Genomic DNA, 22,992 nt, shown 5'->3' with positions numbered 1-22,992 from the left:
ACTTCTGTCCTTGATTTCTATTTTCAAGTACTCAGTTCTCTCTCTCACAGACAGTTGAACATGAACAGGGTAACACAAAACTAAAACATCCAGTTCATATTATTTTATTGTTTCTTGGACATGAAATGATAGCATGAAATATTGAGGTGATTTGTGTGTGAAGATTCCTTTTTGCTAAGAGAACACACAGAACAAAAAGCCCAATCAAGCCTTGTCCTTACATCATGCTTTTTAAAAATGTCTAACCGACAAAAGGCACACACAAAAAAAATCTAGATTCATGGAACATTGTTGAGCATATAAATGTAACCAAGCTGTGTGAACCACACAAGCAGATATACAGTAGTAAGCAGACACCCATGGACAGTTCAAGCTATACATAACAGAAATGCAGGTGAGGTAACGAACATAGCTAAAGCTGATGCCCTATAGAGAAGCCTTGTTTGACACATAGAGACCCAGTAAAGACAACCACTCTCCCTAAGGGAAATACATAGATGTTTTTATTATACACACACACAACTGGACAAATATGTAACACTATGTTTACCGTCCAAATGTCTGTTAGCTAACAATATGCATATGCATAGTTTTGGCAAAAAAATGCCTGAGGATATCTTGGGGATCCTCTTTTTTTAAGACACTATATTTAATCACTCAAAGCCACTGAATCCTCAAGGTTCTGTCTTGCAATCCTGTAACTATGAAGGCCAGAAAACAAAATATGTACATGGTCAAGCTGGTCAGCCTATTAAAACATGATACAGATGATCCATGATGGTTTTATTTGAGTATTTTTACAGTCAGTCAGAGACCTCTCCTGCTGTAATTTCTTAATTATACTACAACATACATTGTACGGCCTTTGTGAACTAACCAGGGGTATCAATTTAAATGAGAAAACAAATACACAAGGAAATAATTTACACAGGAAAAAGATTCAAGTATAAATAGCGCTAAATAGTAAAAATCAGTAACAAAATAGTTAAATTGACTATCTGCATTGACCCTTTTTGCACCAACTTTGATTCATCACATGTTTATTATCTATCCTGTTGCCTAGTTACTTTATTCCTAGTTATATGTACATATCTACCTCAATTGCCTCGTACCCCTGCACTTCGACTCGGTACTGGTACCCTGTGTACATAGCCAAGTTATCGTTACTCATTGTGCATTTATTATTACTTTTCTATGACTAATTTCTCTTCGTTGTTGGGAAGGGCCAGTAAGTAAGCTGTTAGTCTACACCTGTTGTTTATGAAGCATGTGATGAATAACATTTATTTATTACCCAGAGAAATGGCTGCAAAGTAAAAAAATATTTTCTGCATCAACCAACCTATAATATATAAATGAGGGGAAACCTAATAAAATCCTTATAATAAAAACAGCCTCAAATACTAAATAATGCTCCCAATTCAAGTCGATCATCTTAAACCATAAAAAAGATACTTTTTTTGCCCGAGACTTTTGTCACAGCTAAGGCAACAGCACACAATCTCCAGAGGACAGTCCATAATGTCCATAGACGTATATTAACTAATACTCCAGCTATGTTGAGCTTAAAGCTACCCATGAGCTATACAACCTTATAATTTTCACTACCTACCTGGTCCATTGTACCCTGTCTGTAACTTGCTCCTCTCAGTTATAATACAAAGTCTCCCTGTGCATAACAATGGTCATCGCCATCATATTCACACATGTTATTCAAACACAGCTGAGATATGGCACTAACAGCCACAGACTGTCCTACTCTCATCTTCCCTGATTTCATACTTTGGTGTGATTTGTCATCTTGACTATTTCTATGGGTCCACTCAATAGGAAAACATCAAAAGGACTAGAAAATTGTCATCCTTCAACCCAACAGAGGCTTTTTATTTCTCTTGATTCTTTCTTCAACTTTACAGGTCCTGCTGCGTCAACAACAATCAAACAAGCAAAATCACAAATCAATATATTTTTTTTATCAGTGGATAGATAGATATGTATGGGCATCGCTAACAAAGCTAGGCTAATATCACATTTCCTCCTCAGGAGGGTAGGTAGCCTTATGACCTTTCACCCTGATCAGAGAGGGTAGAGTTGGCACAGGGGCAGTGCCCAGGACATCATGAAATGATAAGCAGCAGAGGGGCGCTGACTGAGTGGGAATCTTCAGCTCTTAGGAGCTGGTCAGTGGTTGGCTGGCATGGCTAAGTGCTTGTGTGATGCCCCCCCCCCCACTTCCCCCTCAGCATAACTTCAGCTCAGTAGGCCATCCGTTAATCACTCTCGGTCCAGTCCGAGGGAGTGTCTGTCCCAAAGTAACGGTCCCCGAAATTACCTGGAGGAGAGGAGAAGAGAGCAGTCAGTCATGTTGTCATTGTGAATACATGAGTTGGACTAGCGTCAGTGAGGGATGTGTGATCAGTGGCACTGCTGATGGAACATATGAGTTACCCCAGCTATCAGCTGGCTCATTCATCCCCCCCTCCTCTCCCCTGTAACTATTCCCCAGGTCGTTGCTGTAAATTAGAATATGTTCACTGTCAACTTATGATAAAAATAAGGGTTAAATAAAATTTTAAAAACGTCAGTCTGGGGTGATTCATAACAAAGCCCCTCCACATGGGCCTGAATGGCTGTGGCAGCAGCTACAGTGCATTCGGAAAGTATTCAGACCTCTTTACTTTTCCCACATTGTTATGTTACAGCCTTATTCTAAAAATTGATTTAATAAATAAAATCCTCAGCAATCTACACATAATACCCCATAATGACAAAGGGAAAACAGCTTTTTAGAAATGTGTAAATATTTATAACAAATAACAGAAATACCTTATTTACATAAGTATTCAGACCCTTTGCTATGAGACTCGAAATTGAGCTCAGATGCATCCTGTTTCCATTGATCATCCTTGAGATGTTTCAATAACTTGATTGGAGTCCACCTGTGGTGAATTCAATTGATCGGACATGATTTGGAAAGGCACACACCAGTCTATATAAGGTCCCACAGTTGACAGTGCATGACAGAGCAAAAACCAAGCCACGAGGTCAAAGGAATTGTCCGTAGAGCTTTGAGACAGGATTGTGTTGAGGCACAGATCTCGTTTAGGGTGCCAAAACATTTCTGCAGCATTGAAGGTCCAAGAACACAGTGGCCTCCATTCTTAAATGGAAGAAGTTTGGAACCACCAAGACTCTTCCTAGAGCTGGCCGCCCGGCCAAACTGAGTAATCACGGGAGAAGGGCCTTGGTCAGGGAGGTAAACAAGAACCTGATGGTCACTCTGACAGACCTCTAGTGTTCCTCTGTGGAGATATAACCTTCCAAGACAACCATCTCTGCAGCACTCCACCAATCAGGTTTTTATGGTAGAGTGGCCAGACAAGACACTCCTCAGTAAAAGGCACATGACAGCCCGCTTGGAGTTTGCCAAAAGGCACCCAAAGATTCTCTGGTCTGATAAAACCAAGGTTGAACTCTTTGGCCTGAATGCCAAGCATCACGACTGGAGGAAACCTGGCACCATCCCTACGGTGAAGCATGGTGGTGGTAGCGTCATGCTGTGGGGATGTTTTGCAGCGGCAGGGACTGGGAGACTGGTCAGGATTGAGGGAAAGATGAACAGAGCAAAGTACAGAGAGCTCCTTGATGATAGCCTGCTCCAGAGCACTCAGGTCCTCAGACTGCGGCGAAGGTTCACCTTCCAACAGGACAACGACCCTAAGCAAACAGCCAAGACAACGCAAGAGTGGCTTCGGGACAAGTCTCTGAATGTCCTTGAGTGGCCCAGCCAGAGAGCCCGATCGAACATCTCTGGAGAGACCTGAAAATAGCTGTGCAGCGACGCTCCCCATCCAATTTGACAGAGAGGATCTGCAGAGAAGAATGTGAGAAACTCCCCAAATACAGGTGTGCCAAGATTGTAGCGTCATACCCAAGAAGACTCAAGGCTGCAATCACTGCCAAAGGTGCTTCAATAAAGTACTGAGTAAGGGGTCTGAATACTTACGTAAATGCAAGCAGTTTTTTTTTATTTTTATAAATTAGCAAAAATGTATAGAAAACAGTTTTTGTTTTGTCATTATAGGGTATTGTGTGTATATTGATGTGGAAAAAACTTTAATACATTTTTGAATTGGGCTGTAACCTAACAAAATGTGGAAAAAGTCAAGGGGTCTGAATACTTTCCCAAGGCACAATCTGGAAGTTTTTAACTTGTGATTTGGTCATATCACTAATGATCAGTCACACCACAAACAGCAGACTCACTTGATCTGCATTAGGACACCGCTTTGAAGGGAAATCCACATTAAGTGAGAGTGACTGAGAACAATGTGTGTGAGAGAGCGAGACAGACCGATAGATAGCAGAAGCACCCACCAATGCCAGGGATGATGTGGAACTCGTTGTTGACCTTCTTATCGACGGCGGTGGTGATAATGCGGACCTTAGGGAAGGCGTAGGCCACAGAGTGGACGCCCATCTCAGCCATCAGTAGAGACAACAGGAAGATTTTATCCTCCTGGACATCATGGTCCTACAAAAGGTGACAGACATACGCAAACTGTGACCTTTAATCACGATTGAAGAAAGAGTGGTGGTTAGTGGGAAGTTTCTGTGACAGTAGCACAATATGTATGGGGAGCGAGGCAGCCACTTCCAGATCTGTTGGGATCTCGAGCTCTTCCCATTCCCACTGCTACCTGTCAAAAGGGACTCCTTAATCTGATAGGTCTTCTGCACCCATCACAGACTTCAACCAATGCTTCTAGTGAAAACACACACCCTGATGACTATCTTTTTAAGCTGGAATCCTTATTCAAAACATTAACAAAGCGGTCACCCCGCCTCTGTTTTGGTAAGAAGCTGAGGGATGGACCTGGAGAAGTGTAACCATTCAAATCCAGAGACTGAGCTACAGATGCAAAGACTGACCATCCATGATAGAAATGATAGTTTTAACCATGTTATGAGGCTATAGTGTTTGTTTACATTTACATTGTTTACAAACATTGGTGTAAAACAGGCTTATATATTTTGGGTTATGATGGGGTACGACAGTTGAACTAAACTCATGAGGCATTTATAAAACTTAAATTCTTCAAGAATCAATGTAAAATTACTTTATAAGTCCAAAAATGTATGCACCCACTAAGGATTCTAGCTTTAAAAAGAGATAGTCATGGAGGCAGTAAAGTTTGCTTTCGGAGGACAAACAAAAACCACGGACTTTGGCCGCCATAGTGGATGGCGATAATTCTCCCCAGATGTTTACATTTTACAAGGGGCGAAGGCTAAAAGCACACGACCTGTACATTTAGAGCTCTAGTCTTATCACAATGAGGAAACAGGCCCTCAAACTCGCTGAACTCAAACCGTGTTTTATGACGGCAAACAAGCATCCCGATCTCTCCTTAATCTCCTGCTGCTGTAGCCGTCCAGTCTCCACTAGCAGAGCAGCTGCCCTGCCATGTCAACAACCAACAAGGACAACTCTGCCATGTCAACAACCAACAAGGACAACTCTGCCATGTCAACAACCAACAAGGACAACTCTGCCATGTCAACAACCAACAAGGACAACTCTGCCATGTCAACAACCAACAAGGACAACTCTGCCATGTCAACAACCAACAAGGACAAGGCCTACTCTGCCATCCGTCATGTTCAGCCATGTCTCAGGGGTAACCAACATTATCTGGATGCAGAACCATAGATAAACCCCCAAGCCCTAACATCTCCTCAACATAGGTGTGTGGTGGAGAAGACAAACATGAGAATATAAGACTTCTACTAGAAACTACTTTTATATTTAAATTGAACTATAATACCCAACTAATGCTGAATAAACTAGACCAGAGGAGTAGAATGAGGTAGAATAAAGTAGAACTGACCAGCAGCACTCGGACGGCCATGAGAGCAGCAGCCCCGGTGGACACAGTGCTGTCCATCAGGATAACATAGTCCTCACTGATGTCCTTAGGCAGACGCAGGTAGTGGAGCTGGACAGGGGCGATAGGAAATGTTAATACAATGGAACGTTTTATACAATGGTTTTCATTTGGGCATTTTATGAACTTAAAATGTCAAATGTTGAGCATTAGTGGTGAACGAAACCAGTAAAGCTGAAGAAAGAAGGTCCAAAGCTTGAAGGCTATAGCTGGCATAGACATCACACACACAGTATATCTCCAAAGTATGGATGGTCTGGGATTCTGATGAGGCAGTGAGCCTGAGGTCAATGAGGCTAGTGTGTATCAGTTAGCCCAGAGACTGACACCTAGCCTTGAATGAAGTCACTAAGCAAAAACAGATGACCCATCCACTCCTGGTTTATGATCTTCGGGTTGAAGAGTTCATGTCTGGGTGTGTATGCAGCCTTACAGATAAGAGGGCCAAACACACACAGAATACTTTTTGAACTACAGTCGTGGCCAAAAGTTTTGAGAATGACACAAATATACATTTTCACAAAGTCTACTGCCTCAGTTTGTATGATGGCAATTTGCATATACTCCAGAATGTTATAAAGAGTGATCAGATGAATTGCAATTAATTGCAAAGTCCCTCTTTGCCATGCAAATGAACTGAATCCCCCAAAAAACATTTCCACTGCATTTCAGCCCTGCCACAAAAGGACCAGCTGACATCACGTCAGTGATTTTCTCGTCAACACAGGTGTGAGTGTTGACAAGGACAAGGCTAGAGATCACTCTGTCATGCTGATTGAGTTCGAATAACAGACTGGAAGCTTCAAAAGGAGGGTGGTGCTTGGAATCATTGTTCTTCCTCTGTCAATCATGGTTACCTGCAAGGAAACACGTGCCGTCATCATTGCTTTGCACAAAAAGGGCTTCAAAGGCAAGGATATTGCTGCCAGTAAGATTGCACCTAAACCAACCATTTATCGGGTCATCAAGAACTTCAAGGTGAGCGGTTCAATTGTTATGAAGAAGGCTTCAGGGCGCCCAATAAATTCCAGTAAGCGCCAGGACCGTCTCTTAAAGTTGATTCAGCTGCAGGATCGGGCGACCACCTGTACAGAGCTTGCTCAGGGATGGCAGCAGGCAGGTGTGAGTGCATCTGCACGCAGTGAGGTGAAGACTTTTGGAGGATGGCCTGGTGTCAAGAAGGGCAGCAAAGAAGCCACTTCTCCCCAGGAAAAACATCAGGGACAGACTGATATTCTGCAAAAGGTACAGGGATTGGACTGCTGAGGACTGGGGTAAAGTCATTTCCTCTGATGAATCCCCTTTCCCATTGTTTGGGGCATCCGGAAAAAAAGCTTGTCCGGAGAAGACAAGGTGAGGGCTACCATCAGTCCTGTGTCATGCTAACAGTAAAGTATCCTGAGACCAATCGTGTGAGGTTGCTTCTCAGCCAAGGGAGTGGGCTCACTCACAACTTTGCCTAAGAACACAGCCATGAATAAAGAATGGTACCAACACATCCTCCGAGAGCAATTTCTCCCAAACATCCAGGAACAGTTTGGTGACAAACAATGCCTTTTCCAGCACGATGGAGCACCTTGCCATAAGGCAAAAGTGATAACTAAGTGGCTCGGGGAACAAAACAGATATTTTGGGTCCATGGCCAGGAAACTCCCCAGACCTTAATCCCATTGAGAACTTGTGGTCAATCCTCAAGAGGCGGGTGGACAAACAAAAACCCACAAATTCTGACAAACTCCAAGCATTGACTTTGCAAGAATGGGCTGCCATCAGTCAGGATGTGGCCCAGAAGTTAATTGACAGCATGCCAGGGCGGATTGCAGAGGTCTTGAAAAAGAAGGGTCAACACTGCAAATATTGACTCTTTGCATCAACTTCATGTAATTGTCAATAAAAGCCTTTGACACTTATGAAATGCTTGTAATTATACTTCAGTATTCCATAGTAACATCTGACAAAAATATCTAAAGACAATGAAGCAGCAAACTTTGTGGAAATTAATATTTGTATCATTCTCAAAACGTTTGGCCACGACTGGTTTCTTTGTGTTACCTCAGGCTCTCCAGTGTCATGGTTGGTCTGGATGAGGATCTTCCCCAGCCGAATGTCTTTACACACATGCATCAGCGCCTGCTCCATGGTCTCCCCTGCTCTCAGTATGGACACGCCTGTGATCTACACACACACACACACACACACACACACACACACACACACACACACACACACACACACACACAATTGCATTCCAGGCTTTATACTCCTTCACAGTTTAGTTTCTAAGTAAACTTCCATTGAGCAACCTGAAGGACCAGCATAGTGAGCGCTCAATGTTACCGAGCCTGATGGTAGGAGATAGACATCTGCAGTAGAGTAATAGAGTCATAACAACCCCGCTGCCTAACAGAGCTGCTCCCACTGAGAGCCACTCAAACACATCACCATAAAAAGACTGGAATGAACGATCCTCTCAGGCCCATCCACACACTTTATGACTCGAGGGTTTTCACTGCAGGCGTCTAGTTAAACGAATGTTAACAATGCCTATAGTGCTTTATGTATGGTGATGAATAAAAGGACTGGAGAGATAAACTAGTCTAATCACTGTACAATCTTCAGCCAATAATTACAAGTAGCAATCAGAGTGATTGTGACAATGTAGCTGCAATGTAGTATCATGGATGACATTGATACTTTATTGCAGTTTAGGGCCCAAAACCCTCTGTGAAAGTGGCGAGGTATCTACATAGAGCCTTACCCTTTTACCACTGAGTCTCTTCCCTTCATATATGGAACCTTGGGGAGTCTCCACTTGCACAGGCTAGAGAGGATGAGAGGAAAGGAAGAGAGAAGAGACCAGTGTTAGTGTATGGTTGTGCACAGGGGGTAGGGGGCAATATAATATTGGCCATGCGTCTGCAGGCATGCAGGGCCACTCACCTTGAGGGGCAGGAAGGAGAGGGCATGTTCTATCAGGAGCCTCATTAACCTCTTAGAGTAGAAGATGAACTCATCACGATTAGTGTCCTTATTCCTGCAGGCGCACACACGCACGCACACACACACACACACACACAAACCAGGGTTAGGGGACAGGGACTGAGCGTGAGGCGTGTGTGTGTGTGTGTGTGTGTATTCATTATAAACTTGTGGCAGTGCAGAGTCAGTGTTGAGAGGGTGAGAAACCGGCCCCCAGCGGTCACCCAGAGCTCTACGGCCTTACCTGATGATGGTGTGCATGCCGCGGACCTGTGGGGTGCTCTCCAAGACGCTGAGGGTCTTGGGTAGGGGCTGTCCCTGGTGGGCCGAGGCCAGAGCAGACCTACACAAGAGAGAGACAGTCAGACCACTGTCCCCTGCTGGAGTGACCACAGTACAACAGACAACACTGCCCCCTGCTGGAGGGACCACAGTACAACAACACAGAGGTCACATCAAACCAGGGGGACAAAGGTAAGATATCACTGGGATATTTTACGTTCCTCCTCGTAAACAGGTATTGCAGTATGGTGGTCACAGATGCACAGCCAGGCAAAGTGGGGTGGGGGAATAGTGTACAGGTACTGGCAACAGCAACGCTTTAACAGGCTCCTCTCGCACGGTCTGGAGCATATGGTGCTTTACCGGCAGACAATTCAACGTGACATCACTAGGACCATTCCAAATCTAGAAAATAACTATTATGTGGTTCTGTTGATAGATAGAAATGCCATAAAGCAATTGAGCACGTTGCTATGTGTTCTGCATTGTTGTTGCCAATACAAGAAGCCAAGAGAACTCACTCTCTAAATACTGTAGTACTGCACTGAAATTAGCCTTTTGAATACACATACATACATACATACATACATACATACATACATACATACATACATACATACATACATACATACTACCAAAATACAGGACAGTTAAGACTGTAGAAATCATAGCGAAAACTGAAAGAATCAAGCAAATTGGTTAAGAGGTAAATGAAAAAAACAATATCTTGGAAAAATAGCAATGACAGCAAACAAAGGTTGTTAGCTTTTTCTCAGGGGGCTATGTTACTAAATCATAAAAGTGGAGCAGATGAGAGGGGAGATCAAACTTAAGAGAAGGAGGAAGATGCAGGAGTTTATCCTCACATATCCCAGCGGAGCTTCCTCTGGAGAAGGTGACAAATATTCATTTTGCGAGAACAAGAGTGATGACAAAGAGGGGAAAGAAAGAGGAAAAGAAAGAAAATACATCCCAATTAGACAGCAACAGGACATCTGTGGAGGAGAAGCTGAGAGGTGTGACGGCCGGGGGCCAGGCTGAGAGGGGCCCCTGGGGAGGGGTCAGGGCCCCTGTTCAGCTCAGCAAGGGGACGGCTTCAGGACCAGACGACATCACCATGGTTATGAGCTCTGACTGGGAGCAGTTAAAAAAATAATCATCTTTGCAACGGCCTTCGTGAGAGGTCATATGATAAACATGTAGGACTAAACTCAAGGTTATACTCGGTCCTTGTTTAATGTGACGTTAGCTCTGGATAAGAGCGTCTGCTAAATGACGTAAATGTTAGCTTCTGATCTTTCGGTAAAAAGGAATTCCCAGCTGGTTTTTTTTAGGTCTTAACCAGAGCTCAGTGGAACCATAGCAATGTCATCCTTCTGGTGTTAGCGATAGCTTTCATGACTGACGGTGTGGAAGAAAGAGAAAAGGAGCTGCACAGCCTCTCATTTAGCTTTACACAAACATTTTCCTGGGCACCTTGATTAGTTGATCGTGTCAACATCAGTGAAAAAAAAATGCCAAAATGGTCAAATAAATAGTAACATGAGTATTCTTTCAGACTGGGCACATCTCCTTTTGTCCTTTCTGTGCTCTCTGAGCTTCTGCTGAGAGGAAACAGAATGAAAAGACAGAGAGGCAGCACGAGACAGAGGCCGGTAGAGATATGAGGGGTGTGGCAGTCATACCTCACTGTGATTTCACGCTGAGACGGTTAGAGTGCATTATTCGGTCAGGGTTTAGCAAGTATTTGATTACAAACACACACACAGGGAGGAGAGAAATAAAAACAAAACTCATGAAATGAGACAAGCCATTCCAACCCTCCAAACAAAGCCTAATGTCCCCAGTCCCCACCGCCCTTTAAAATAAACACAAACACCAGGCAATGATATTACATTCCCCTCCATTTTGCCATGAATCAGACAGACAGTGTTCCATCAGATAAGCTCAGTGCCTGAACCGGTACCTGTTTCTCTGTACAGGCTCTACTCCTGCATTAGATCAGGCTAAATTATGGTGCTCTGATCTCACAACAAGGCCCGCATGGGAATTTAATTTGAAATGTGAATTTTTTAGGCAATAAAAATTACAAAAATGTAAAAGTCAAGTGTTCTGCTCCTTTTCCATATGGAAACCCCAAAATCGTTCCTTCATAGTATCTAGTACATATCAAACAGAATGCCCTAAAGCTAATGGCAACGTGTGGCATCCTAACCAAACCAGGGGGTTTTCTAACCAGAGGTACTATAGTGGCCCCAGTGGTAGTAGTCTTACTATATGGAGGGTGCTATGGTTCATTAGGCTACAACAGGCCCTGTCCTCATCAGTCAGTCGCTCTATGGAGGACGAGCTGCCGCTGTCTCCCCCCCACTCGACACCATTCATTACTTGATCCACACAAACGGCATTTTATTAGAGATCCCTTAATCCACAAATCCTCACGCACACTATCTGCTTTTGCACACGCGGCCTCTCTCGATCTCTCACACACACCCCCCGACGGGTGAGACTCTGAACGTGAATGGCGTACACTTTAGACAGAAGTCACGTGATCACGTGTCACTCCCCACACAACCCTCTCCAAAAGAAATAAAGTACAGTGAGTCTTAAATATAATGTAACTGAGCACCTTTGAGCTTGTCTTTGAAACCTTCCATCTTATCTCTCTCTGTGTGACAGATGGTTTGTCATATTACAGTGATGATGGATCAGGACACCACAGGGCCACATACACTGAGTGTAAAAAACATTAAGAACACCTGCTCTTTCCATGACAGACCGACCAGGTGAATCCAGCTGAATGCTATGATCCCTTATTGATGTCATTTGTTAAACTACTTCAAAATCAGTGTAGATGAAGGGGAGGAGACCGGTTAAAGAATGATTTTTAAGCCTTGAGACAATTGAGCCATGGATTGTGGGTGTGCCATTCAGAGGGTGAATGGGCAAGATAAAAGATTGAAGTGTCATTGAGCGGGGTATGGTAGTAGGTGCCAGGCGCACCAGTTTCTGTCAAGAACTGCAACCCTGCTGGGTTTTTACAAGTTCAACAGTGTCCCGTATGTATCAAGAGTGGTCCACCACCCAAAGGACATCCAGCCAACTTGATACAACTGTAGGAAGCAGTGGAATCAACATGGGCCAGCATCCCTGTGGAACACATTGGACACCTTGTAGAGTCTATGTCCTGACAAATTGAGACTGTTCTGAGGGAAAAAAGGAGGCGGGGGGAGGTGCAACTCAATATTAGGAAGGTGTACTTAATGTTTGGTGTACTCAGTGTAGATCATGATTTGTAGGGACTTAAAGGGGCCGTCTGACAACAGAGAGCACAGTGTTAAAGATGCCAGTTAGGATTTATGGGTCATGGCACTGACAGATAAGTTGGGTGTCTTTGACGCATGCATGTCCACACACAGGTGTGCCTTTCAGTTATAAATCCTCTCTTGTTACGTTCCCTTGGTGTACAGAGGGATGGGTTCAGCCTGATACCAGAGACAGGCAATGTACATGACAAATTCATAACCTGTGGTGCTGAATCCCAGCCACTAGATGGGAGAAGTGAGGTGGGCAACTGGTTGGGTCAACTTCTACTTGGAGACCAGCCTCTGGGAATTCAGGATTACCTTGGAACTACCAGATTGAAACAGTGTAGATAGGACAGCTATAGGAGTCTGCCGATCTTAATAGGACATGTAGCCTTGAGAGATCCTATGAGAATGAGACTCGTCATTGATCAGTAATCCAGTACTGACCCACCCATGTTGAGGGATAGGACAGGGTTCAGAGATCATGGGTTAGGTCAGGAGTTTTTCCTGGTAGGGAAGGTGGTCAGGAAAAACTCCTGGCCCAAATCATGAACCATGGGATAGGGGTCATGCAAAAAAACTGAGCATGGTGTGAGCCGAAGAGACGACGCCATGTACAGAGATAGGTACATGCTTTTAGGTTAGGGTCTATGGGCAGAGGTATAGGAGATAAAAGCCTATTATTCGCACGTACCTTTTCAAGCTGACTGTGAACATGCTGCACAATCAGATCCAAGGCAACAAAGTTCTCGCCCCCTAAAATAATCATCAAACACATATCTTTTATAGCAGAATCACTACAGATACCATTTGAAAAAAAGTTTTTATGGTTCTGAATTTAATCTAAAGACTCTATACATAGAAGCAGTGTTTCTAACACACTGGTAGTATGCATCTACCTACAAGCCACTCACCCCTGGGGACCACAATATCCGCCACCTGCACAGTGGGTTCGATGTACTGCTCAAAGGACGGCTTGACAAACTTGTTGTACTGCTTGATGACCCCGTTGATGTCCCGGCCGCGGTCCGATATGTCCCTCTTCAGACGCCTGACCAGACGGATGTCTGAGTCGGTGTCCACAAACACCTTCATGTCCAGCAGCTGGAGGAGGAAGATGGACAGAGAGAAAGAGACAAAAGGGTTAAGAGAGGTCATGTACATAACCAATGGCAGAAGTTTTCAACATGACAGATCTGACTTTTAATAGGGCAGTGTTTCCCGAAGACCATTTCAAGGACGGGGTGCTGGGTAAATGCCCCCACAGCAACATTCAGGGTAACCCACCTACACGATGGTTGGTGGAATCAATGTCCACGGGTCAAAATAAGTTAAATGGGAATCTGATGGCCTATTGGGTCTTTGAAGCTATTTTCCTGAACACACATCAACAGAAATAGAAATACAGCTAGCCAGCCAGTCAGGGGAAACTAAAGGCAGAACTCAAAGCTCTAACCTCAGCAAAACTAAAGTGAGGAGGATTAATGGTCCAGCAGCACCACTGTATGTGACGGAGACACAAGAATAGGCAACCACTCAAAAACAAGAGCTATTGATGACTATCTGACCATTGAGTGTTGGGAGCGTAAACTCAGAACCAAATGAGACTGTCAGTCATTGGGAAAGTAAATCTGCTTCCTGACTAACCGGGCCAGCACAGCTGTCACCCTATAGGAGGAGGGGATGAGGAGTGGGGCTCCAGCCGCTCCACATGACAGACCCTGCTAAGACAGATAGCAGGGATCAGACTCAGCCTTCCCCTCTATCGCTCTCTCTTTTACTGGAACCTCTGTCATTGGGAGAAAAACTACAGCAGGGCAGTTTAGCAACGTTTTACACCACTGCAGCTTAAAGATGGCAGGTCATTGCCGGGCCAGGGCGGACCTGACGCTTGGGGCAGCCAGCACGGTAATGTTTGTTGGAGTCATGGCAAAGGGTTGAGAGGGAGCCAATTTATAGGAAAGTAAATAAACCGGTTGATAAGAACGTTTAGTACTAAGTGAGCCACAATTACAACAAAAATAATTCAACACTTCTATTGAAAGAATGAAATTGAGAGTACATCCAGTTACCTGCATTGTTTGTTCGGCTTATCATCCTAGCCCAGCCTCGCTGTACAATAGCCGAACTGATAAATCACCCGGAACAGAAGTGCTTTGCCAATGCAAACACAATCCCTCAGATTTGAATTTGTATGGATTTCTGTACACACACACAACTGGTGGATCGAAGGGGGAAAAAAAGGGACCAAATCAACAGAACCATTTATAAAACAGTCTTGTTCATTCACTGGCACATTGACCAGACACTAGGGCTGGGAATTGCCAGGGACCTCACAATATCATCACCATCCTTAGTTGCTGATACGATATGCATTGCGATTCGATGTTCCAAACATATTGCTCACCATATGTCTGCTGCAGAGAGACAGAGCCATGAGACAATGAGTTTTGATCAGTCATGGAAATAAGTGCTAAAAACAAAATGGTCTCCCTATTTATAAAAGAAGATGGAGAACGAGCTATGAAAGAAAAACACTGGAGTTTTGGTTCAGTCAACTAGCGCAAAATTAATATTGTGATATTGTCAAAGAGATACACATCAGGATATTATTTTTGCCGATGTAACTATTGATTTTTTTTTACCCCATCACTACCAGACACACACACACACACACCTAGTTCAGGTGTCTCCAACAGGTCCACCTATGAGTTGTCCGCCAAACAATTCAGAAAGTATATGCAATTTTTCCATCGCATGTGTTCTACTGCAAACTCTCATAAACAAACCTCACATATATCAGACACCGCAAGCTCCCAGGTACTATGTAATCAACGCAACACAGACATTATACAACCCCTGGTTAGCCACTATTGGCTTAAAATGCCAAACCTAACAAAATATCTGCCAATTCATTTCCAGCAATATTGCCCGTCTGTCTGTGCGGTGCGCGCGTTTGTCTATTGCTCCGTGTAGCCAGTTGATGTGATAACCATCTTCTGGGTTGACAGAAATGCTTTCCCCAAAATCTTCAATTAAAATGTTAAATTCAAAGTAGGCTTACCTGGCAGAAGTCTATCATGAGTAAGTATACCGTATCATTTGCATCTAGCATTTGCTAACTTTTCAATGAAATGAGCAGCAGCAGTACAGAACCATCGCTAGACCGAGATATTAGACACATTCCTCACGCGCTAGATGTGCAATTAAAAGGGGAATTACACTCAAATCAATTTGTTAGGTTGTCCATTTTCCAAATTGTCTTCTGATGGGATTTAACCATTGACATGGACGCAAAACATCTTATTTAGTTGTTGCTTAATGAACAATTGTAATTTTGATAGTGAAAAACTAAAAAGAAATGAAAAATAAAAATATAATTTGGGAAAATATACAAATATTTTATAACCCCCCCCCCTTATTAACAATTATTTTACCAGGTATATTGACACAACATAGTATACAAGATAAAGTAGTGCACTAAGGACCTGGGGAAGAGTTGCAGGGAAGGGAAGAATGTGCCTATTTGAAAGCTAGAAGAAGAAACAATTATAATTGTACTTAGCTACTTAAAAAAAAAAGCAAAGTCCCGCTCATGCTAGAGAAGGTTGGAAACCCCTGCTCTAGTTATAATGAAGAGGGAAGGAGAGTCCAAGGCAGGCTACAAGTCCAGGACAAATGTGATTGGGTCTATCTGGTCACCTCATGGATCATACTTGTCTAAATACTTCATGGATTTAGATGAGCCAACATGGTCTTTGTGAAAAGTTGTTTACCTACATTGTAATAAAGAGGACCAAGATAATCAAAGCTGACAAGGGCTGCCTGAAGAACTGCCATCAATTCTACTACAACAGTACTAGTAGTATTGTTGCTTTGTTCTAAAGGGAAATGATTCATGCATTCTTCTCTGAAGAGATCTGGGCTTCAGGTTAGTTATGTTTTACTCTAGCCAAGACTGCTGCAGCACTGGGTCCCCAACACCACCCCACCCCCTCCATTTCTATCAGTCATTCCCCAGCCCAGTCACCCATAGCCAGCCCCTTCCTGAAACCTAATCATAGCAGATAGCAGTGAGCAGGGGAAAGTAGAACAGTGAATACAGAGCCATCCAGCAGAGAGAATCCATCTAATTTCCCTGAATCTGCTGCAGGATGGCAGCGGCACTCCATTAATCAGCCTGGCTGGCATCTCTGCAGCATGGCAGAGTAATTCATCAGGTCTGCTAGGCTGGTGGGGTAAGAGGGAGGGAGAAGAGAGGAGCAGGGAGAGGGGGATGACTGGAGACCAGAGAGAAGAAAAAGTACTGTAGAAAAGGGAGTATTCCATCTTCTTACGCTCACCTTAAAGCAGGTTAAAATAACACAGCCTCACCTTCAAAAGCTCCTTGTTGGCAAACGCCAGAATCCCCTCAAATATGACAACATTGGCACCGTAGACAGTTTTCTGAAGAAAAAAAAAACACACCATAAAATAGTTTCTCACCACACAAAGCAGATGGTGTACAGTCTACATAATTAGATAGACAGACAGCGTATGGCAGAACGGGGACTGGGCCAGGCTTCCCAGGCCTTATGAAAGATGTGCCCACCAGGTGTGCCAGGTAAGAGCGTGGGCACATGGCTGGCAGAGGGAGACCGGTGGGTTGACAAGGTGCACAGCGCCTTGGCAGCACCCCTCTGCTGTCCTGTCAGCACCACGCTCACAGCTAAACTAAAATGTTTGTGTGCTGCTCCAAATCTCCACCTCCTTCCCCCCATTCCTCCGGCCTATCCCCCTCTGATTAACAGACCTTTGTTTGCTGTAATTACCACTGCAGCTATCTGATGTGGGGTTTTTTTGTACCACAGAAAGTAATCCCTGAGGTGGCTGAGCAGCGCAGAGCAGGCCCAACTGACTCGTTAAGATCTGATGTTATCATAATTAAAAATGAAGATGTCCAAAACAAGAGATGGACTATCAGTGACTCAAAAGGCCCAGATTTAACCGTGTGTGTGTGTGTGTGTGTGTGTGCACGTCAGACGCGGAGCATTGACATGTATCACTCAGGTAGTACTGCCTAGTCAGGGAGCTACAGACTGTCACGATCCCATTCCAGGAGTCTGACGAGCTCGGAGCTGCAGTGAATGACCAGGCTACCTCTGTATTGATCAGAGAAAGAGGATCTCATACAGAGAGAGAGAGAGGATAGTGTTCATGTTTCATTCATTTATCACATTATTACCCCCTGGTGATAGAAAACTGTTTTTGTTATCTTGAGGATATGAAAGTAAACATTAAAATGCAAAATGCAATTCTCATAACATACTCATTGTTGATAGTCGATACATGCAGTGGTTTGAAATTCATACAATAATTTTCTTTATGATTACTGCTGAGACACAAAAGACAATCATTGAATGTGTTGACACACCTATTCATTCCAGGGTTTCTCTTTATTTTGACTATTTTCTACATTGTAGAATAATAGTGAAGCCATCAAAACTATGAAATAACACATATGGAATCATGTAGTAACCCCCCCCCAAAAAAAGTGTTATATCTAAATATATTTTATATTTGAGATTCTTCAAAGTAGCCACCCTTTGACTTGATGATAGCTTTGCACTCTTGGCATTCTCACAACCAGCTTCATCAGGTAGTCACCTGGAATGCATTTTAATTAACAGGTGTGCCTTGTTAAAAGTTAATTTGTGGATTGTCTTTCCTTCTTAATGCCATTGAGCCAATCAGTTGTGTTGTGACATGGTAGGGGTGGTATACAGAAGATGGCCCTATTTGGTAAAAGACCAAGTGCATATTATGGCAAGAACAGCTCAAATAAGCAAAGAGAAATGACAGTCCATCATTACTTTAAGACATGAAGGTCAGTCAATGCCGAACATTAAGAACTTGTTCGGCACTGCTACTCTGAAAGTTTCTTCAAGTACAGTCGCAAAAACCATCAAGTGCTATGATGAAACTGGCTCCAACGAGGACTGCCACAGGAAAGGAAGACGCAGAGTTACCTCTGCTGCAGAGGATAAGTTCATTAGAGTTACCAGCCTCAGAAATTGCAGCCCAAATAAATGCTTCAGAGTTCAAGTAACAGACACATCAACTGTTCAGAGGAGACTGTGTGAATCAGGCCTTCATGGTTGAATTGCTGCAAAGAAACCACTACTAAAGGACAACAATAAGAGACTTGCTTGGGCCAAGAAACACGAGCAATGGACATTAGACCGGTGGAAATCTGTCTTTTGAGTCCAAATGTAAGATTTCTGGTTCCAACCGCCGTGTCTTTGTGAGACACAGAGTAGGTGAACAGATGACCTCTGCATGTGTGGTTCCCACCGTGAAGCATAGAAGAGGTGTGATGGTGCTTTGCTGGTGACACTGTCAGTGATTTATTTAGAATTAAAGGCACACTTAACCAGCATGGTTACTATATAATTCTGCAGCAATACACCTCCAGGCTGTGTAAGGGCTATTTTATCAAGGAGAGTGATGGAGTGCTGCATCAGATGACCTGGCCTCCACAATATCCCGACCTCAACCCAATTGAGATGGTTTGGGATGAGCTGGACCGCAGAGTGAAGGAAAAGCAGCCAACAAGTGCGCAGCATATGTGGGAACTCCTTCAAGATTGTTGGAAAAGTATTCCTCATGAAGCTGGTTGAGAGAATGCCAAGAGTGTGCAAAGCTGTGATAAAGTAAAAGGGTGGCTACTTTGAAGAATCTAAAATATATTTTGATTTGTTTAACACTTTTTACTCCATATTTTTCACCTGACAAAAAGCACTTGTTACGTTTTGACAGGAAAATTGTCAAATTCACACTTATCAAAAGAACATCCCTGGTCATCCCTACTGCCTCTGATCTGGTGGACGTACTAAACACAAACGCTTCGTTTGTAAATTATGTCTGAGTGTTGGAGTGTGCAGCTAGCAATCCGTCAATACATTTTTAAAAAAAAATTATTGTGCCGCCTGGTTTGCTTAATATAAGGAAATTTAACTGATGTGTACTTTTACTTTTGATACTTAAGTACATTTGATCAACTCCATTTACTTTTGATATTTAAGTATATTTAAAACCAAACACTTTGACTTTTACTCAAGTAGTATATTATTTGGTGACTTTCACTTGAGTCATTTTCTATTAAGGCATCTTTACTTTTACTCAAGTATGACAATTGACTACTTTTTCCACAATGATTTTCACATTGCTAGCAAGGTTGTTATAACAACAAAATGAAATATTTGTTCCAAAAAAGTATTGTTCTCACATATTATAGTTATTTAACACTGTAAATCATAAGAATCATAAGTTATAGGCCGTTCTCTCTGCTACCGCACGGCAAGTGTTACCGGAGCGCCAAGTCTAGGTCCAAAAGGCTTCTTAACAGCTTCTACCCCCAAGCCATAAGATGCGTGAAAAGCTAATCAAATGGCTACCCGGACTATTTGCATTGTCCCCCCAACCTCATTTTTATACTGCTGCTACTCTCTGTTTATTAGCCATGCATAGTCACTTTACCTCTACCTACATATTACCTCGACTAACCGGTGCCCCCGCACATTGACTCTGTACCGGTGCCCCCCTGTACATAGTCTCGCTACTGCTATTTTTTTTGTTGTTCCTTAATTATTTGTTATTTTATTTATTTTCTCTCTTAAAACTGCATTGTTGGTTAAGGGCTTGTAAGTAAGCATTTCACTGTAAGGTCTACTACACCTGTTGTATTCGGCGCATGTGACAAATAAGATTTGATTTGAATGCGTGGTTTTGGGTGGATTATTGCTTTAAGACAATTTACTGAGTCTGCCTTACCCACTCCTTGCGGCGGCAGTGGGAAGTGAAGTCGTAGACGGGTACTTTGATGCTCTTGCCCTTCTTCAGCTTCCTCAGAACAGTCACCAGCAACTCAAAGTCAAAGGCCTCTGGGTGATCAAAGTTATACTCATTCTTAGCTGCCAGCTCCTGCTCGTCTTTGGTCAAAACCTGGGGGGGGGGAGAAACAAGGTCACGATTCAGGAATTCAATTACACACTTGCCTGACCTGCATTTGTGTAGATCTGAGAGGATTGGATAGGTTGAAGCAATATTGCAAAGATTCCACCTAGCCTATCAAAGGGCAAGATGGAGCTATTTCAATACTCCTACTGTCCATGCCTTTGCGATGTGCACAAGTACCTAGGTGTGGGGGCCTATTTGGCCAACAAAGCATGAGTTGTTAGAGCCATTCCCTTGTCAACTAAAAAGACAACATGGCCGCTACAGTAAAACATACTTAAAAGCCATCGACTTTTGTTTCCAACACAGCTAGGGACATAATTGACATGAATGATTCCATTAGTTCCCTTATTGGCCAGGGGTTTATGCAAAATAAAAGCTAAAATCAGGGTTAATTACTGACCGTTAGGAGGGTTGAGGACAGAGCAGGGTACACACAACCACCAGGCTGTTGTTCTGCTTCACTGATCAAGTTAAGCAGAGGCAACTTTCTTTAACAACAGGGAACCAATTCAACCAATCTATTGGAGCAGCTGCAGTGCTCTCAGAATGCTATTGAGTTGAGTGGTTCTGTCTGGGTAGACTGAGGATACCTCTAGAGGGTACTGATAGTTCTGTGCTCCCTAGGTGTTGCTGCCTCTATACTAAATCAGAGGGGGAGCCAATAAAGCATTCAGCATGAGGCGGGTCATGAAATTACATTCATTGGCTAGTTTACCTTCAACAGAATGTCTTATAAGTATACCCAGGAGTTATTCCTGAACCTGTGACCTCACCAATGATAAACTCCAGGCCACACTTATAAACATAGCTTATTATGCAAGTTTACCTTATAGAAAGAGTCCTATAGTTTACCTTATAGAAAGAGTCCTATAGTTTACCTTATAGAAAGAGTCCTATAGTTTACCTTATAGAAAGAGTCCTATAGTTTACCTTATAGAAAGAGTCCTATAGTTTACCTTATAGAAAGAGTCCATGGAGAGGAGGACCACCCAGGGAACATCTAGAGCCTCGATGATCTTATTGGCCACCGTGGTTTTCCCAGAAGCACTTCCTCCACAGAGGCCTGCAGGAAGAAACATGAGGGGGTAAGACAGGGCTCCTGACAAACATACACTAGGAATCCAAAGCAACAACCCTGGGAGTAAATCCAACAATACATGCTGTGGTTGTGAAAATCTGGATGCAGTGCTTGTAGTGTCTGCTCCTGCACAGGCAGTGGAACCCCTATTATAAAGTACTGAATACATAAACCAGAGAGGTGCACATAACACAGGGCGCAGTTCAAAACTGCTGAGTTAGGCTATAAACTTGCACAGACAAAATATTCAAGATAACAAAATGGAACTGAAAACTGTCTGGATGAGCTGTTTTTCAAAATATTTTACTTCGAATTGAGCTATGTTGTCACAACAAATGAAACTCAGCCATCAGACTAACTGACACAGAACATGAAGCAACCCATCCAGCAAATGAAATTAAATCCGTCTGGAATTGTTGCCTAGAGACAATAACAAACAGCTCTGGCTCTGAGGATTCAGGGCTCCTTTTATGTGCTTACCATCTCTCCTCTCCCTCGGACCTCCGAGGCAGGTTGGTTATTCTACATGAGCAGACTTTCTAACCTTTCATCAACAGAAGCAGAGCGCTGGCCAGAGCAGAACAGCAGGATGGCCTTTTTACGGAAATCATCCACCAAAGCACCTCCAAGTGTGAAACGTAAACAGTCAAGTCCGGCTCGTTGAAAGTAACAGATTGCGTATTAAAGATAGCCTTTGTCTCAGTCAGCAGCACTCAAGCCAATCAGATGTGTTTAAACAAAGTATGGTCCGACTGGGTAATTCATACACATGGTTCATTCCATTATGGTGCGTAAAGCTTACAGGGGTGCCTTACTGGGATGACCAGAAGGACCCCAGCCAAATGTAGAATATAAGCTACAACCTAAGCTAGCATGGAGGATGCCCTGAGCACTGACGAGATCCTATTATTTTAGGATTTCTGAAAACCTTTTTCAAAATGTCTCTTCAATTTCCACACTGCCTACCAACTCTCCAGGACAATGTCTGGTGACTGACCATTGCTGTGTATGTCATTTCAAAACATTAATTTGACAATGAGGTTTGAGTTTGCAGGTAATGAGTCATGACAATTAGAGCCCTGCACGGGCATGAATTTTCAGCAACTATAGTACTAGCCATGCCTACCACTTTCAGGCCCTACCCGACCCAAGCCTGATTTCTTCTGTTAAATTTAAGGCCCTGCCCGAAACAACTTTCTCCATTAGTAAAACCATTAACTGCTCCTCTCTGTCTGTCACTTGCTCCATGTGCAGGCAGCTCGCTCTTCATGCACACTGCTAATGGAGACACTGCGTCTGAGTAACCATAGCAATGGCTCGCTTGGCCTGCTCTGCCAGAGATATTAGAGAAAGGAGATATGAATCCCATTGGGCAATGTATGGAGAAACGTATAACGCC

General features: G+C 43.3%; 1 protein-coding gene across 2 annotated transcripts in view; it reads right to left on the bottom strand.

Moving 5' to 3' along the window:
- Positions 1 to 88: 88 nt before the first annotated feature.
- si:ch211-243j20.2 (uridine-cytidine kinase 1-like 1) overlaps positions 89 to 22,992 on the bottom strand; it is a 25,289-nt gene continuing 2,385 nt past the window's right edge. The window contains exons 4-16 of one of the 2 annotated variants that reach the window (XM_014204748.2): positions 21,472 to 21,578; positions 20,330 to 20,500; positions 16,892 to 16,963; positions 13,432 to 13,621; positions 13,212 to 13,273; positions 10,076 to 10,095; positions 9,172 to 9,270; positions 8,889 to 8,982; positions 8,707 to 8,769; positions 8,001 to 8,123; positions 5,892 to 5,999; positions 4,378 to 4,534; positions 89 to 2,332 (exon numbers count right to left, since the gene is read on the bottom strand). In XM_014204748.2, the coding sequence (XP_014060223.1) occupies positions 2,271 to 2,332; positions 4,378 to 4,534; positions 5,892 to 5,999; positions 8,001 to 8,123; positions 8,707 to 8,769; positions 8,889 to 8,982; positions 9,172 to 9,270; positions 10,076 to 10,095; positions 13,212 to 13,273; positions 13,432 to 13,621; positions 16,892 to 16,963; positions 20,330 to 20,500; positions 21,472 to 21,578 (1,328 nt within the window). In that variant the 3' untranslated portion in view covers positions 89 to 2,270. 2 annotated transcript variants of the gene reach the window in all.

The sequence above is a fragment of the Salmo salar genome, chromosome ssa06 (genome assembly GCF_905237065.1).
Source record: "Salmo salar chromosome ssa06, Ssal_v3.1, whole genome shotgun sequence".
Lineage (NCBI taxonomy): Eukaryota > Metazoa > Chordata > Actinopteri > Salmoniformes > Salmonidae > Salmo > Salmo salar.
Note: the sequence above shows the minus strand (reverse complement) of the source record. Positions and strands in the feature narration are given on the sequence as shown.